The sequence below is a fragment of the Cucurbita pepo genome, chromosome 4 (genome assembly GCF_057944985.1).
Source record: "Cucurbita pepo subsp. pepo isolate OVF chromosome 4, ASM5794498v1, whole genome shotgun sequence".
Lineage (NCBI taxonomy): Eukaryota > Viridiplantae > Streptophyta > Magnoliopsida > Cucurbitales > Cucurbitaceae > Cucurbita > Cucurbita pepo.
In genome coordinates, this window is record NC_141801.1 from 12,914,509 (window position 1) to 12,930,762 (window position 16,254).

The 16,254-nt window shown below is 39.4% G+C and overlaps 4 protein-coding genes and 1 long non-coding RNA gene across 9 annotated transcripts; 2 read left to right on the plus strand and 3 right to left on the minus strand.

Annotated features, from left to right (window-relative positions):
* Positions 1-219: 219 nt before the first annotated feature.
* On the minus strand, positions 220-693 carry LOC111793275 (uncharacterized). The gene is made up of 2 exons (XR_002814908.2): positions 557-693; positions 220-276 (listed from the first exon to the last, which is right to left on the minus strand). It is a non-coding gene; the product is annotated as an uncharacterized LOC111793275 (long non-coding RNA).
* A 277-nt stretch (positions 694-970) lies between these two features.
* LOC111792231 (uncharacterized) lies at positions 971-4,662 on the plus strand. The gene is made up of 9 exons (XM_023673581.2): positions 971-1,152; positions 1,538-1,683; positions 1,877-1,934; positions 2,029-2,178; positions 2,802-3,012; positions 3,137-3,182; positions 3,731-3,845; positions 3,966-4,038; positions 4,180-4,662. The coding sequence occupies exons 1-9, from the start codon at positions 1,083-1,085 to the stop codon at positions 4,409-4,411; spliced, it is 1,101 nt and encodes a 366-aa protein (XP_023529349.2). The 5' UTR covers positions 971-1,082; the 3' UTR covers positions 4,412-4,662.
* Positions 4,663-5,225: 563 nt separating this feature from the next.
* Positions 5,226-8,566, plus strand: LOC111793164 (DNAJ protein JJJ1 homolog). Of its 2 annotated transcripts, none has more exons than XM_087123278.1 (3): positions 5,226-6,934; positions 7,191-7,237; positions 7,363-8,566. In XM_087123278.1, the coding sequence occupies exons 1-3, from the start codon at positions 5,291-5,293 to the stop codon at positions 7,415-7,417; spliced, it is 1,746 nt and encodes a 581-aa protein (XP_086979404.1). In that variant the 5' UTR covers positions 5,226-5,290; the 3' UTR covers positions 7,418-8,566. The 2 variants fall into 2 exon arrangements, with proteins under 2 accessions (XP_086979404.1, XP_023530698.2); XM_023674930.2 differs by having other exon boundaries at positions 5,227-6,934; positions 7,179-7,237.
* Positions 8,325-10,518, minus strand: LOC111793165 (PLASMODESMATA CALLOSE-BINDING PROTEIN 2). The gene is made up of 4 exons (XM_023674931.2): positions 10,318-10,518; positions 9,762-10,001; positions 9,517-9,550; positions 8,325-8,860 (listed from the first exon to the last, which is right to left on the minus strand). The coding sequence occupies exons 1-4, from the start codon at positions 10,379-10,381 to the stop codon at positions 8,572-8,574; spliced, it is 627 nt and encodes a 208-aa protein (XP_023530699.2). The 5' UTR covers positions 10,382-10,518; the 3' UTR covers positions 8,325-8,571.
* A 1,296-nt stretch (positions 10,519-11,814) lies between these two features.
* TT7 (Cytochrome P450 superfamily protein) lies at positions 11,815-16,234 on the minus strand. Of its 4 annotated transcripts, XM_023673727.2 has the most exons (5): positions 15,949-16,234; positions 15,735-15,853; positions 14,352-15,344; positions 12,787-13,245; positions 11,815-12,639 (listed from the first exon to the last, which is right to left on the minus strand). In XM_023673727.2, the coding sequence occupies exons 3-5, from the start codon at positions 14,808-14,810 to the stop codon at positions 12,001-12,003; spliced, it is 1,557 nt and encodes a 518-aa protein (XP_023529495.2). In that variant the 5' UTR covers positions 14,811-15,344; positions 15,735-15,853; positions 15,949-16,234; the 3' UTR covers positions 11,815-12,000. The 4 variants fall into 4 exon arrangements, with proteins under 4 accessions (XP_023529495.2, XP_086979405.1, XP_086979406.1 ...); XM_087123279.1 differs by having other exon boundaries at positions 14,352-15,853; XM_087123280.1 differs by having other exon boundaries at positions 15,735-16,234.
* Between the last annotated feature and the right edge of the window lie 20 nt (positions 16,235-16,254).

Sequence of the window (16,254 nt, forward strand, 5' to 3'; positions counted from 1 at the left end):
CTCGTCCCTTTAAGTCACTAAAGCGGCTTAAATATGTCGTTTCACATGCACTAATGCATTAATAAGTTGAAACAAATTTCAAGGCACAGAATAAACTGATAACAAATAGAAACCAAACCAAAGTTCGATGAATGGTAAATTGCTATCCCGAGTCAAAAGAAACGTACCGAATGGCACCATCCAGACAATGCGCTTGAATGTGCATCATTTTTTTCTTAAAAACACTGGATCTCGAAATTGTCAACCCGACGCGGCTTGTTCTAGATGCAATCTCTTCTATCATAGACCAAAATACAACAAGAGAGATCACTAAGCGGAGAAAAACAAAAGCATAAAACAAGTAGAATCATACTCAACTCCACAGTTCATTTCTACAAATCAAAGAATTGAATCAAACCGATACAATTAATCAACAATACAGTCAGCTAAAACGGTCCAACGACTCTCCGTCCAATACTAAATCTCAATAGCTAATTAGGAAGACGATGGAGAAACTAAACGCTTCGTGTAAAATTGAAACAGTTTAATTCATGCGACAGAGAAATAGAGATGTTACGTGTTGCTGCGAGGCGTTCAAACCATTCAGCCGCATCACAATTCGAGCAATTCAAATGCGGCAGCGACAGGATAGCACAGAGAAAACCGACGCCCAACTACCCACCCGCGCAATTTTCCTCTCACTGAAATGTCCCGCCATAAATAAAAAGGGGTAAATTATTGTGCTTTAAATATTAAATAAAACGTTTATTTTCATCCATAAATTATATATTAAAATAATAAATAAAACTGAAATATAATTTGTGGATTAAATTATAAATACTCGATATTCTGTTTCAATTTAACGAGAATAACTTACTAGAAAAAATCAATATTTGATGGGAAATTTAACTATTAGTCAAATAAATAAATAAATAAATAAATAAATATATATATATATATATATCTACAATTTAACTAAAATTTTAACTAAGCCCTAACTTTTCCTGTCCAGAAGCCCAATACAGGAGTAAATGCCCGCCATCTCCATCTGAGAGTGGAGACGGAGAACTTGGAGCAACTCTAGCTCGCTCTACGCATTTCGAATGGCGGCCCACTCCTCAACTTCCAATAACGACCGAGCTTTGAGAACTGCAACTTCTAATCAGTTCTTTGGTGAGCATTTTTGTTTTTTTTTTTTTTTTACTTTGTTCTTGCTGGAATGCTAGCGGCTTAATCGTTTACTTTACTGGATTGAATTCACCAACAGAGTAGTAGGAACATGGAGAAATGTAGGAAATAAGAGTAAAAATTATTTTCGACTTTTTTGTCATGGAAAACTACGAGTAAAATAATAGAGATTGAAGATTTGAGTGTTTGCTTCCCTAATGCTTCATGGATTTTGTCTAATGTTTGATGCGCTAGAGAAGATATTGTAAATACGTGCTAGTTTTAGTTAACAATAAGCTTCTTAGTCTTGTAGCACACGTAGTGAATTGCTATATGTTTGATTTAAATGGATATAGATACTTTATTACAAATATGCTATATTTTCCTGCAGCATGGAGGGAATTTATATGGGGAGCTATTGCTGGAGCATTTGGAGAAGGAATGATGCACCCTATTGATACTATAAAGACTCGGATTCAAAGCCAGGCTATTCTATATGGAAGTCAAGTACGACGCGTAGGCGAGCTCATAAATTGTGTCAGTTGATGAAAATACTTTGATCTTATTTTCAGGATACCAGCTTGGTGAAAATTTTAAATTCTATTTTAATCATTAATATGATGGATTTTCTGCGGCATCTAGTGATATATTGTTCGTCCCCCTCCCCAAAAGACCTTGTTTATTTTGAATTTCCTAACTCTAAATTGGTTATTTATCTCATTTATATCAGAATCAAAAGGGCCTGTTGCAGATGGTCCAATCAGTATGGAAAATTGACGGATTTAGGGGTACCCTTTACACTCTTTTGTGTTACTTGATAAGTTCACGCATCTAGCTTTGCTGTATTATTTGGTTTTTTATCATCATCTAATCGCTTTTTAGGCTTTTATAGGGGTATAGCTCCTGGAGTTACTGGCTCACTTGCCACTGGAGCTACATACTTTGGTGTCATTGAGTCCAGCAAGAAATGGATTGAAGAAACACATCCTAGCCTTGGCGGTCATTGGGCTCATTTCATTGCTGGAGCAGTTGGTAATCAATCCTTGATATCCCAAAAGATTTATCTCACTTTTGAGTCATGCCACCTCATGATCATTACTGTAGCCTTTTTGACGAAGTTCAATGCTGATGAATTCACCAAAGAAATAATTATGTGTGTATTTGCGCTTCTTGTTTCATTCTACACTAGTTAATGAGATTCATTCATTACCCCTTTCTCTTGGGACTCGTATAGATTATGTTTCATGTCTGAATAATGCGCTGTTCAGATCTATAAATGAGGATTCCCCTATTTCGTTTTTCAAAGGCAGTGACCCAAGGCATCCACATCCAATTACTTCCTTTCAACGAATAATTTTATTTGTTGGCCCCGAACCTCCAATTCTAATTACTGTAAACCAAATTCTGTGTGAACATTATTCCAAGCTTTTACATGTTTCATGGTGTGAGATCCCACATTGGCTGGAGAGAGGAACGAAGCATTTTCTATAAGGGTGTGGAGACCTCTCCCCAGCAAATGCGTTTTAAAATCGTGAGACTGACGACAATATGTAACAGGCCTAAATAGACATGGCCAAAACAGACAATGTCTACTAGTGGTGGGCTTGGACTGCTACATTTGATCTCTGACTCTTCTTTTCCTTTGTCCATTTCAGGTGATACACTGGGTTCATTTGTATATGTTCCATGTGAAGTTATGAAGCAACGGATGCAAGTTCAAGGCACAAGGTCATCTTGGAGCTCCCTTCCCATGAAGGATAATATCTCTGTGAAGCATGGTGGGCAAATGTATGGCTATTATTCAGGGATGTTCCAGGCTGGTCGTTCAATCTTGAAGCAACAAGGACTAAGAGGATTGTATGCAGGGTCTGAACTCTGAACCATTTGATTTTATCTTTTTTATTTTATTTTCATAATTTCGTTAGCAAAGTATACTGAGAGTGAAAAATAACTTCTGCATGATTTTGATGCTCTCCTTTTATCTTGCCAGATATTGGTCTACACTTGCCAGGGATGTGCCGTTTGCTGGTCTAATGGTATATAAATTTGGAATTTGAGTACCTTTGTTTGAGTTGGCTGCCTTTCTCATCTGTTAGTTGCTCTTGGATCGTTTTGTTTTGTATTGATTTATCAGTTATGTATCTGCAGATATTACTGTCATGCCAGATCCATAGCACAATTCTCAGTTGCTAATTGATTAATCTAGAAAAGGACACCTCTTGTGTTCACACGCTTGTATACTGACTGAAGCTAATTTTTATAGAAGTTTACCTTAGGTCGTAATCTTATATTTAATTATTTCACCGTTGCTTAACTTGTATACTTTATTTGAGTCTTGTTCCTTCGACTTATTTTGTCTTGGGGTTCTTTATGCTATACACAAGTTAAATGGGTTGAAAAAAAAATTCTTGATGCTTTCATCGACTGTCTTGTGGACTTTCTCACTGACAAATGGATCAGCAGAGGGAAGAACAAACAATTTTAAATTAATGAAAATAACATTTCTCCCTCCAAAGGGATATCGATTCTCTATTGATGTCTGTTTGATGAGTTTATCAATTAAGGTTTCTTTATCGCACTGCAGGTCATGTTTTATGAGGCGCTAAAAGATTTGACCGAGCATGGGAAGCAAAGATGGATGCCTAATTCAGATGTTAATAGCTCCTTGGAAGGACTTGTGTTGGGGGGATTAGCTGGTGGTATGCATCTTGACTGCACTTCACCGTTAATAATTAAGTTCTGAAGTTCATTTTTTCTTTAAAAATATCACTTTTAGCATGTGTGGTTGGTGTTCTAATGCATGGGTCTGAAATTGCTAGGTCTCAGTGCTTATCTGACCACTCCCTTGGATGTGATCAAAACAAGAATGCAAGTTCAGGGATCAACTTTCAGGTATCAGATGATTATCAACCCGCTTGAACATGTTTTTTCTAGAGAAATTCCTCACTTCACGTCCAGTGTCATCGGCTTAATCGATCTTGATAGTTGTTCGAGATGATGTTTATATACGGTACTTTCTCATAAAATCCTCAGGTATAACAGCTGGTTAGATGCAGTGAGAACTATATGGGGGAGTGAAGGAACAAAGGGGATGTTTAGGGGTAGCATACCCAGAATCACATGGTACATTCCAGCTTCTGCTCTAACTTTTATGGCTGTAGAATTTCTGAGAGACCATTTCAATGAAAGATTGGACGATGAATCCAAAAAAGAAGCTACAAGCTTATCAGCTGACAGAAAAGGAACTTTGGGAGAAGTAGCATAAGCAGCTCGAGACTGAATCGAATTTCTATCCATCGGCAGAGACATCGACTCGTGTCGAATTTTGCATATAAACATTGTAAGTTGTATTTGCAGTACCAATTAATCAAAAGGATCATTAGTTGATGGGATAAACAAATGAACTCCATGACTTGAGGAGGAGGGAGGGGTCTATATTTTATGAGAGACCCACAACAATGTAGTCTTCAAAATCAAAAGAGATGAATAGATAGACAATAATTGGCCACCCTTGAATTTTAGGTCCTTCATGTAATCTCATAGCACATTTCTACCATATTTGGTTTCCTCTTAATAGATCGACATCGATTAAGTATTATAATTCTTTTTTTTTTTTTTGTTAATTTCTTTTCTCAAATTATTATTTTTAGATGTATTTATCAAAATTGTAGCCTTTTTGTTTTAGTTTAAGAAATTGGACTTAAATTTTGAAAACATTTTCAAATTTTGAGGATTTATTTATTTATTTATTTATTTTTATAATAAAAAGTAAATACATTGAGAGACAAATCTTAAATATTTCAAAATTGGGTTTAAATAAGTTTAATACAACGAGTTTATTAAATTGCAATTGTTTTATTTTTGTTATATAGTTTCTTTAAAATTCAACCATTTATCGAATTAAATCAATATTTCTTTTTATGGAATATTATTCTTATTATTATTATTAACTAGTGTAAATATAGTTTTCAATGTTATTTGCAATATATTGTAAATTAGTTTTGTGTTAAATAAATAATTATTTAAAAAAAAAATTCTCAATTTAATATAGAAGACTTTGAGCTTTTCGTATAAATATTCAATTCAATCCTGAGCTGAGCCAAAATCCCAGGGGAGCAGAAGAAAGCGCGGAATCCCTAACTCGATGGCGTCCGGCAAGCGATGCCATTACGAGGTTCTGGGCTTGCACATCGACTCCACCGCCGATGAGATTAGATCGGCATACCGAAAGCTAGCCCTCCAGCGCCACCCCGATAAGCTTGTCCAGTCCGGTTTGTCTCCGGCGGATGCCACGGCTCAGTTTCAAGAGCTTCAGCATGCTTACGAGGTCCTCTCCGATCCTAAGGAACGCGCCTGGTACGACTCTCATCGTTCCCAAATCCTTTTCTCTGATGCCGCTTCGGTTAATTCCAACTCTGTTGTTCCGAATCTGTTTCCGTTTTTCTCCAATACCGTTTATTCTGGCTACTCGGATTCTGGACGAGGGTTTTACAAGATCTATTCTGAAATTTTTGACAAAATTTACGGAAATGAGATTAATTTCGCCAAGAAATTAGGATTGCGTTTGGATATGGTTCGCGAAGCTCCGGTTATGGGGAATTTGGATAGTCCGTACACGCAGGTGACTGCGTTTTATAATTACTGGCTTGGATTTTGTACGGTTATGGATTTTTGTTGGGCTGATCAGTATGATGTTATGGCCGGTCCCAACCGGAAATCGAGGAGGCTAATGGAGGAGGATAACAAGAAGCTGAGGAAGAAGGCAAAGAAGGAGTACAATGAGACAGTGAGAGGTTTGGCTGAGTTTGTGAAGAAGAGGGATAAGAGAGTGCTCGATATGGCCATGAAAAGGAACTTGGAAATGGAGAAGAAGAAGCAAGAGGAGAAAGAAAGGAAAAAAAGGTTAGAGAGGGAGAAGATGGAGAAGCTTAGGGCATATGAGGAACCAGATTGGGCAAAGATTGAGGAGGTTGAGGACGATGAGGACGACGAGTTTGAGGAAGAGAATAAGAGAGGGAAAGAGCTTTACTGTGTTTTGTGTGGGAAAAAGTTCAAGAGTGAAAAGCAGTGGAAGAATCACGAGCAGTCGAAAAAGCACAAAGAGAAGGTTGCGGAGTTCAGAGAAACACTACACGATGAAGGGGAATCTGAAGAATTTGTCGACGAAGTAGAAGTTGAAGAAGAAACGACACTGCTGGATGATGGGATTGATAAACTAGGGGAGCAGTTCAAGGAGAGTTTTGATATTGAAGCAGAAGAAACCATAAGTGGGGCAGAACTTAGTGGGAGTGAAGACAACGATATTCATGAAGGTGATAGAACAGATACGGGTGCTGAGGCACAAGGATCTGATGACGACGAAACTGATGTTCTTGAAGCAATGGCAGCTGGTCTCCGAAATAGAAAAAACGCAGCTTCAGTGAATCAGCATAAAGCTTCTCCAGTCAAAGCTCAGGTCGAAAATGAGAATGACGAGCTGAATCCAGCAGATTGTGATAATGGTAGGAGGGGAAGAAAAAGTCGTCGAGCCAAAAAGAAGGGCAAGGGAAATGATGAAGCTATGAATGAAATAGATTCACAAAATGAGAAAAACAATGGAGATGATACATCACATCAGCAGGATTCTCCTTCCCAGTTGCTGGCCAACAACGAAAGTAGCAATAAGGGGGTAAGTGAATTGGCAAAAGAACGAAAGATTTCGAGTAAACCTGCTGCTGATCGGAAGGCGGTCGTGCAGAATGACACAAAGATCAACTCTAGGCATTCATCTAAAGGAAAGAAATCCAAGGTAATTTACATTGTGCAGATCTGTTTTATAATTCTATCATTATTTTAGCTAGACTATCAGTAATATGCAACGATTCTTCATGTTATGAACTAAAGATATCATGTATTCCCAAATTAAGAAAGTTGAACATAAACTAGGTAAGCTTCGTATTAGTTCAATGTTCCACTCGGCTTCCTTCTAGTTAGAGTGTTGATTATAGTGATTTGTGCTCACAATTTCTAATGATGTAATGTTTTAAACTTAGGCAACATCAAAGGATTCTGGCAATTTATGCGCAACTTGTGGAGAGCAGTTTGAATCAAGGTAATTGTTGTTTAGACATCCCCTCATCTATTATTCACCAACACATCTTTCATATCTTATAATAACACAATCACTTCCAGAATAACTGGACCAATTTGAAGTGGGTTTTTGATGTATCATGACAGGAATAAACTGCATAAGCATTTGGGAGCCACAGGACATGCTGCTTTAAAATATTGATATCATCAATTTTTGACCTTTAACAACATTTTGAAGCTAGTTCTGTACCACATTGGGTGAGATTTCAATTATTTAGGGACGGCATGAGTTGCAGGATGCGATTCCATGGCTAGCCAAGTAATGAGGATAATAGCGTCTACAGATTGTTTTCTATCCAGAAAGGTATGATTTTTTTTTTTTTTTTTTTTTATATTTTAATTTCATTGTTCTATTGTAAAAACTGCAAGAATCCAAGGATTTAAAGCTGGAGGAGATAGTACCAGGAGAGATTTTCTAAATATGTGATTTATAGAATCTAAAAAGAAAATAGATTACTTCTTGATCGGGGGTTTATAGTTTTGGATCGATCGAGGTTTTTGCGACTTCTTCATACAAATCTAATGGCCTTCCAGTTCTATTTCTTGATTTAGAGAAAGAAATAAAATGATGAATAAGATCAAAACAAAATAAAAACACAAATTAAAATTTAGTGAGAAAAGAGGGATCTTAAGAAATGATTTCAGCCATTTAGACCAAATATCCAATTAATCAAACATCTGCTATTAATTTTTCATTCAAATTTGAAAAAAAAAAAAAAAAAAAAAAAAAAAAAAAAAAAAAAAAAAAAAAGAAACTTCGAATGAACAAAATAACTCCGGATCTGGTAAAGCTAGCCATATGCACAGAGCACAAAGAAATTATAAAGGAAAAAGTTATTCTGCGGGTCCCACTAGAGCATGAAAAATACCCATCCAAAAAGAAATGAGGGGACCAAGTGGGGAAGACTAAACGAGTGGAGGAAAGAACAAACAAACAAATGAAAGCTGTCTCTAAGAGCAAAACTGTAACATCACATGCTTCCAAACTCAACTCAGATCCATGGCATGCAAAACCCTTATCTCTCAACCTCCCCTCTTGAATACGAAGATTTCACAATTAGTCGTATACATTATGAACTAAACTGTTTATGATAGGGCTTGCGCATCAAAACCGACGAGTAGTCACACACTTACAAAAGTACAAGGAAAGAAAATGAACACTTCGAAGTAGACATACAAAACGGGTTGTCATGGACATGCAATTGTAAACAACACACCTTGAACGAGCATGATCATGACACTAATCCCGTTTACCAACCAAAATCACCACAAGAAAAAAAAAAAAAAAGAACTCCATCAAACCATATGCTTAAAGAACATGACTGCGAACAAGAAAGCAAGTACATTAGCAATGAGAGTAAGTTGGAGCCTTGATCCGCTGGCACTGTAATCGGTGTTCATCCCGCCAACGCCCGGTGGTCCTAGACCGTTGCTACCAGTGCCGAAGCCGTTCCCGCCCATGACACCGCCGGTAGGTGTTGTAGAACCAAATGGAGTGTTGGTTGTGGTGGTTGGAGTAAATCCAGTGCCCGGGTTGGTGGTGGTTGGAGTCCCAGACACTGGAATAGTCCCACTATTTACAGGGCTGCAACAATACATTACCAAAAATCAAATCAAACCCACTTCAGATAAGATGAGATAGAACACAGTTCTTCCCCAACAAACCTTCCTCCCTCCACATGTGAACCCCTCTCTCCAAAAATCATGGTCGGCCTAGGCTCAAATCTCAATGATATCCCATCTCGAGGAACTAACATAAATCAGACCAACATTATGAAAACTCCATTTTCAACCTCCCACTCTCTTTTGAAAAATAAATGTATCAGTAAGTTCGGTTAAAGACAACCACGGAATCTATTATGGATTTACGACCACATTCTCCATAGAGCCCTTTTATCTCTTCTTTCTCTATTCTCGAGTTAGGGAAGAAGGAACCGAGAAGAAAGTGTTGGCAACAACAAGTTCATATCAATCTAAGGGAAGAAGCCAGAAAAAATGGTCGTGAAACTACAGTATAGTCAATTGACAAGAAGAGCATCTATGATTACAACACAATGGGATGATGGTGGCTAATCTAATGGCCAAAAGCATCTTTTCCAACAGTATCTATGATTATCAAAAGCTAACTTTGAATTTAGTTTTTGAGTCTTTAATTAACAAGATGCTCTACTTCTTTTCAAGTAAAAAGCTTCTCTGTTTGTTCAAATGAAAACTAAATCATAAAATAAAGCAGAAGCATACCTAGCGCTAGAAGGATAAACGCAGCCTGAAATGCCTGAAAAGATACCAAGAAAGAAAGAGATATTCATAAGCATGAAGTCATAATTTAATTTAGTAGCTGAAATAGACGGCTAAGGGCCTTTGAAATGAGTATCTGAGTTAATTCCGATGTGGGTTTGTTTCCATTTTTCTTCTCACCAAGTTAATCAGTTCTTACTTACAAAAAATTAGAGAAAAACATGAGAATGTAGAGAGCGAAGTCTTACTGGGGTTGGTAGTAGTGACCATTGCTGTGCCAGAAAAATCACAGGAACCTGGAGCTTGGCCCTTCCTTTGGAAATAGCTATTAGCAGCATAGGAACAATGGGCCTCGACAGTGTTGGGAAGGAAACAGCCACCATTTTGATGAATAGGGACACAGTCAGCCCCAGCTCCACAAGCGTAGTCCAGTGTCTTCTGAAGAGTTGCATCGCCCAATCCGCTCTTGCAAACACACCATGTTGCACCTACAAGTTCCATAAAACCAGCATTTTAAGAGACAGCCAGAAGAAAACGAACGAAACACAACGAGATCTGGACATCTAAAGAAACTTCAAAGGTACTGCAAACTCACTAAACCCTTGAACCACTTAGCCACCCAAAAGGAACAACAAATGGTGAATTATTGTAACATTTCAGTAAAGAGGGTCAAATGCACATTAAGAAAAGCATGGTTCACAAGAGAAATGCTCATGGGAAGTCAAACTAAAAAAGAGATACCAGAATATGCGTTTGATCTACAAAACAGAAGTAAAGAATGCATAAAAAATGCAGGGAGCTTACGTGAATGGCCAGTCATGGCGAGAATAAGCAGCCCAATAGCTAAAACAGGCATCCCACAAGACATGATTACAGAGCTCAGAGATGGTGGGCAGAAGAAAGTTGTCACTACCACACACACACACAGAAAGAGAGAGCTATGGAGAGAAAGGGAGAGAATGTAAAAAACCCTGAAGTGGAGGGTATGTTCTATACAAAATAAAGGGAGTGGGTTTTCAGAGGGTAAATGGCATCAATTAGAGTGGCCCACTTTTGGGTTTTCTAGCCACTGCTCTTTCTGCTCCTTGTTAACCAGTACGCGCGTGACCCACCAATAACTTCCCATTTCCATTTCTCTACTCACAGAAACTCACAACTCTGTTATCCCATAGCTAGCTAGCCCACTCATTTTAAAGTCTCGAGGGGACGTTCGAAACGGAAAATTCGACAATATGTGGATTTGGGGCGTTGCAAACGGTACAAGAGCGACGATGTGACAGCCTTTTCTGTTCTCCGAAGGGGTACACACGAGGTGGTGTGCCAGTAAGCACGCTGGCCCCAAACTGAAAATGGGAGTTCATTCTTACAAACTGAAAATGTATGGCCGGCAACCTTGAACGGATCGTTGGAAGACGCCGGCGGGAAAAACTAATACTGGGCCGAGGATGAGCAACCAAGGGCTGGGCCCGACGGAGAGTCAGTCCAGAGGCCTCGTCCATGTTCAACTTGCTGGGCAAAAGCCCGTTCGGCAAGGCCCAATGAAACGAATGGACGAGCGTTGCAGTTAACATCTGGACCATTCTCAGGCCCAAACTCATACCCACGCAGATCCTCCGCCCAGCCCCAAACGGAATCACCACCAAGTTATTTCCCTTCACATCGCCTTGAACCAAACGAAACGTTAATTAATGATTAGGTCAAAACTCAGGCAAGCATGCACATAAATGGACGGCACGGACCTTCCGGAGTAACCGCCACCGTGGACCATACGGCGCAAAAACCATGTCCTAATAATTATATGCTATATATTTAGCGCCGGCGTTCGGCGGCCGGCTGAGGAAATTAGTGTCTCGAATCTTCAAGAATTGCTCTGTTATTGCTGCCGATGCCGCCACAACGACGTCGACAGAGCCGAATCGGAGGTACATCAGAGGTCCGTACTCACCGGACATGGTGGCGAGGTGGGAGCGGAGAGGCACTCCGCCGATTTGCTAAAATATGGTTATGAAATTGATGAGTTTGGGGGGTAAATTTGTAATTTGGGCTTTGAACTGATCGTAAATCAGAGAAGCTGTACCGTACACGCGTTTTTATTTATTTACTTTTTTAACCCCAAAATCTCCATGCATCCAACCTATTTGTGTATATTAAAATGATCTTAAATATGTTTTTGACAGTTTTCAAAATATATATAAATACTTTTTAAATACTAAATAATAAAATGTGCGAATAGATTTGGTCTATTTTTAAAAAATATTTTATATTTTAAAAAATTTGAGCATCATATTTAACTTAATATCGTTGAAGTAAAAAATACATTAAAATATTATATTAAAAATCAGAATGATAGTTTCATATTTAATCCTAACACGCGGTCTTGAAATGTTCATGAAATATGAAGAGTAATATTTTTTAATTATAATTTAATATTTATTTTAAGCTTAGTAGTTGCAAGAACGGAGATAAGAAGTAACCTATCGAAGGCCATCATTGATAAACTCCAGGCGATAATCTGGGCCGGGGATGCGCAACCATGGGCTGGGCCCGACGCAGAGTCAGTCCAAAGGCCTCGTCCATGTTCAACTCACCGGGCGAAAGCCCACTAGGTAAGGCCCAATCAAACGAATGGACCAGCGAGGCAGTTAACATCTGGACCATTCTCAGGCCCATACTCATCCCCACGCAGATCCTCCGTCCAGCCCCAAACGGAATCACTCCAAAGTCATTTCCCTTCACATCGACGTGGGCCTTCTCGCCACCGGGGAGGAACCTATCGGGCCTAAACTCGAGTGGGCTTGTCCATTCTTTTGGGTCACGGCTGATGGCCCATACGTCCACCAACAGAGTGGAGCCCTTAGGGATACGGTAGCCGCTGATTTCGCAGCTCTCGGCAGCCATGCGGGGGAGGGAGAGCGGCGTTGGTGGGTGGAGCCGGAATGTTTCCTTCACCACCGCTTGGAGATAGCCGAGCTTCGGCAGGTCCAGATCGGAAACTACCCGATCACGGCCCACTATAGAGTCCAGTTCTTGTTGGGCCTGGTGCATCATCTTTGGGTGTCTGATGAGTTCCGCCAAGGCCCATTCGACTGTGCTTGCTGACGTGTCGGTTCCAGCTGTGAACATATTCTGCATGAAAATGAAACGCAAATGACGTAACTATATGTTCCTTCGCTTTTAGTTAACAAAATTGAAGGGTAGAAAGGGAACAGAATTTTAGAGATTTTTTTTTTTTTTTTTTTTTAAATAAAACTAAATTTAAATAGAAATGATAACCAATAGCAAAGCTTTGATCTCAGTGTCATTCAGCTTCTCGTTTTCATCTTCAGCACGATCCCTTGCGGACAGAAGCGTGCTCAGCAAGTCTTGGTGCTCACCGCCGCCGCCGCCGCCGGCCAATAAATTTCGGTGCTCCTCCAGGATCTTGGACAATAAATCATCGAACCATTTGTGGACCTTTTTCATCTCTCTTGCCACGCCCAGCAAATCAAGCCAATCAAGCGACGGGAAAAAGTCGCCGGGGTTGAACTTTCCGGACAGAATCATGACTTGTTCTACCATCGCCTTAAACTGGTCTGACATTGGATCGCCACCGCCACTTCCATCGCCGAAAACACGTCGGCCGATCATCGTCCGCCCGAGGGCATTGGCTGTGCACACGGTGAGCAAACTCCCCAAGGTGGCCGGTGCCTCTCCGGACCTTGCAAGGGCCTGTACCAGCATCCCCACCTCCTCCTGTACTATCGTAAATAATTCAAGTATTAGAGGCAAGTCTAGAGTCTCTTCACAATAAGTTAAGGTAAGGTATTTGGATGAAAATCCTAAATCGATAACCTTAGGGAATAATCATGAATAATATTAAATCATTTAGGAGAGTCGAGTTGATGTTATTAATTATTCATTTATTAATCAAACCTACCCTTGAAAATAAAATAAGAATAATCGAGTACAGTACCCCACAATAATAACTGGTAATTAAAACAGAGTAATAAATGATCTTCCAACTAGTGTGATAAATCTTCCAACATGGGTACTTGAACTTTAAATCAATTCAAACAAAGAAATTGGTCCCACCATGCAAGACGTACAACAATCCTTCGACTTTGAAGAATTGAACAAATTCCTACCTCTCATTTCACCTGTCAAGGTTTCCAAACACCATTCCAAAAACAATTTAGCCTTTTTATTTGTTTCTAATTATGATTATGAATTTTAGAGCTTATTTCATCAGATTGCTACTTCCACCTAAAAGATATTATTGAAAAATTGGTAAAGATGATATTAATAAAAATAAATTGACATTTTTCATCTAAAAAGATATTATTGAAACAAAATTTTAATATTTTCAAAGACAAAATACTCTTATAATAATATTATGAAACCAAAATTCAGTGTTTTCAATAATTTAGTCTTATCTTAATTAAAAAAAAATCATTTATTATTATTATTATTATTTTGTGGTTAAAAATAGATAACAAGACAAATATATATAATTACTTTTCCACGTCATTCTCAATGTGAGGCAGCAGTTTTTATGGCTAATAATGTAAAATTGGAAAGATTTATTGGTCGTTTTAAAGCGTAGGGCATTAACGACGAACGTGACAGTTCAAGTTTGTTTCCTTTTATTAAAAATCTTGTGAATAAAGATTGTCGATACAGTAAAGAAAAATTTTAAACCTCTTTAAGAAAAGTTGTACGGAAACCAACCTTGCTTGCATCATCGTCATTACTTTTTCCCCCCCAAAACGAAACGCAATTTAATGATTGATCGGGAAAATAATTCGGTCAAAACTCAGGCATGCATGAACATAAATGATGAGAAGAAGAAACCGACGAACCTCGCGTACACGCCGATGATCCTCTAGGGCTTTTGAGGAGAACAGATGGACGGCACTGATCTTCCGGAGTAACCGCCACCGTGGACCATACGGTGCAAAAACCATGTCCTGATAATTATAAGCTATATATTTAGCGCCGGCGTTCGGCGGCCGGCTGAGGAAATTAGTGTCTCGAATCTTCAAGAATTGCTCTGCTATTGCTGCCGATGCCGCGACAACGACATCGACAGAACCGAATCGGAGGTACATCAGAGGTCCGTACTCTCCGGACATGTCGGCGAGGAGGGAGTGGAGAGGCGCTCCGCCAATTTGCGGTAAGTTTCCGACTATCGGCCATGGTTTCGGGCCCGGCGGGAGAGGGAGAGATCGGGAATTTCGTTGGTGGAATAAAAGGCGGTAGAGGAGGACGACGGAGGCCAAGGTTATGGCGGCAGAGAAGAAGAGGGAGATTTCGTCCATGATATTTTTAATGGTATTGGTCTGGGCAGTTGGCGGATTTCACGGATCAAAGGGACGACGAAGGCGATGCTTAAATGGGGCTTTGAATTGAATGGTTCGGGGGTAAATTAGTAATTTGGGCTATGAAGTAGTTACAAAGGGAGCCAGATAGAGTCGACGATATATTTAAGCCGTTAAAAGAAAGATATTTACAGTCTACCGACAAGAAAGTTTTAACGAACGTAAAAGCGGACAAAATTAAAAGCTGGCAAACAACGTTCATCTTTCCATGCATTCTTAATTGCAAAAAATTAAGAGATCGAACCGAATAGCTCGGTGCCATACCAATAAAAACATGGTTGGTAGACGGCAACGTAGTCTGCTCATAACCATGAAAATGCACACCCCTTAGTCAAAACATTCTAAACCGGGCAAACAGTATTAAGAGGGTCCAAGCATAGGGGCAAGGGAATGGACGCAACACATACTACGGCTAATTAAGTGCCTTCCAACACACAGAGTGAACTGGTGCAACTATATGGTTCTTGATGATTTCTGGAACGAAGTGGAAAAAGCTCCAAAGCTAGGCCTAGAGATGGTTCTTGATGATTTCTGGAACCAATGTTAACTAAATTTTTGGCTAAAGAGAATCTTCAAGTTTCTCCTTATATGAGTTGGTCATTTTGGAGACAGGAAGAATGAGTGTGGGCTATACCATACAACTTCCTCTAGCACACAAAATGTGTGACTTAGGGGATATTTACGTGCAAAGTTGCAACTGAAAACTCCTTGGTCATATAGCATACTAAATCACCATTAGACCAAAAATTTGAAGTGGATATGGCAATCGCTATGCAAAATTGAATCTCTAATTATACACCCAAGGATTACCTAAGTTACGCTAAAGAGTATGAAATTTAAAGCAAGACCGAGATATCAAATTACCTGCAGCTTAGACAATTTCAAGCCGGCTTTGTTTCATATATCGAGCATGTCGCTGAGAGAACTCCATTCCATAGAAGGCATACACATAAACAACAGTAAAAACTCCACAAAAGCAAGACCTAGAAATCAAATTAAGCCAGAGCAAATTCAGGAGTTCGCAAATACTTTTGAACTAGAAAGGCATTGGCAATGAAAGTAGCATGAAATCGCTCACTTGAAGAAGAACAAGCCTATTGTTGTTTGAATGAAGAAAATGTCGATCATTGCTTCCGATTGTTCCCTTTCACTGACGGCATCCATAGCCGTATTACAGACGGAATTAGAGGCGACAGACTTGGTGTCGTGATGCTTCCAGATTTCAAAGCAGTTCCTTTAGAAGAAGGAGGCGTCGAGAAATGCTGAGCATCCATGTCGTTCAGAGTTTTTTCCCATCGTCGTGACGATCAGAGGGGCGGCCGGCGGAAGAAAACAGAGTGCCGAAACTTTGGAGAGAAGAAAATAGAGGGCCGAACGGTTAGGG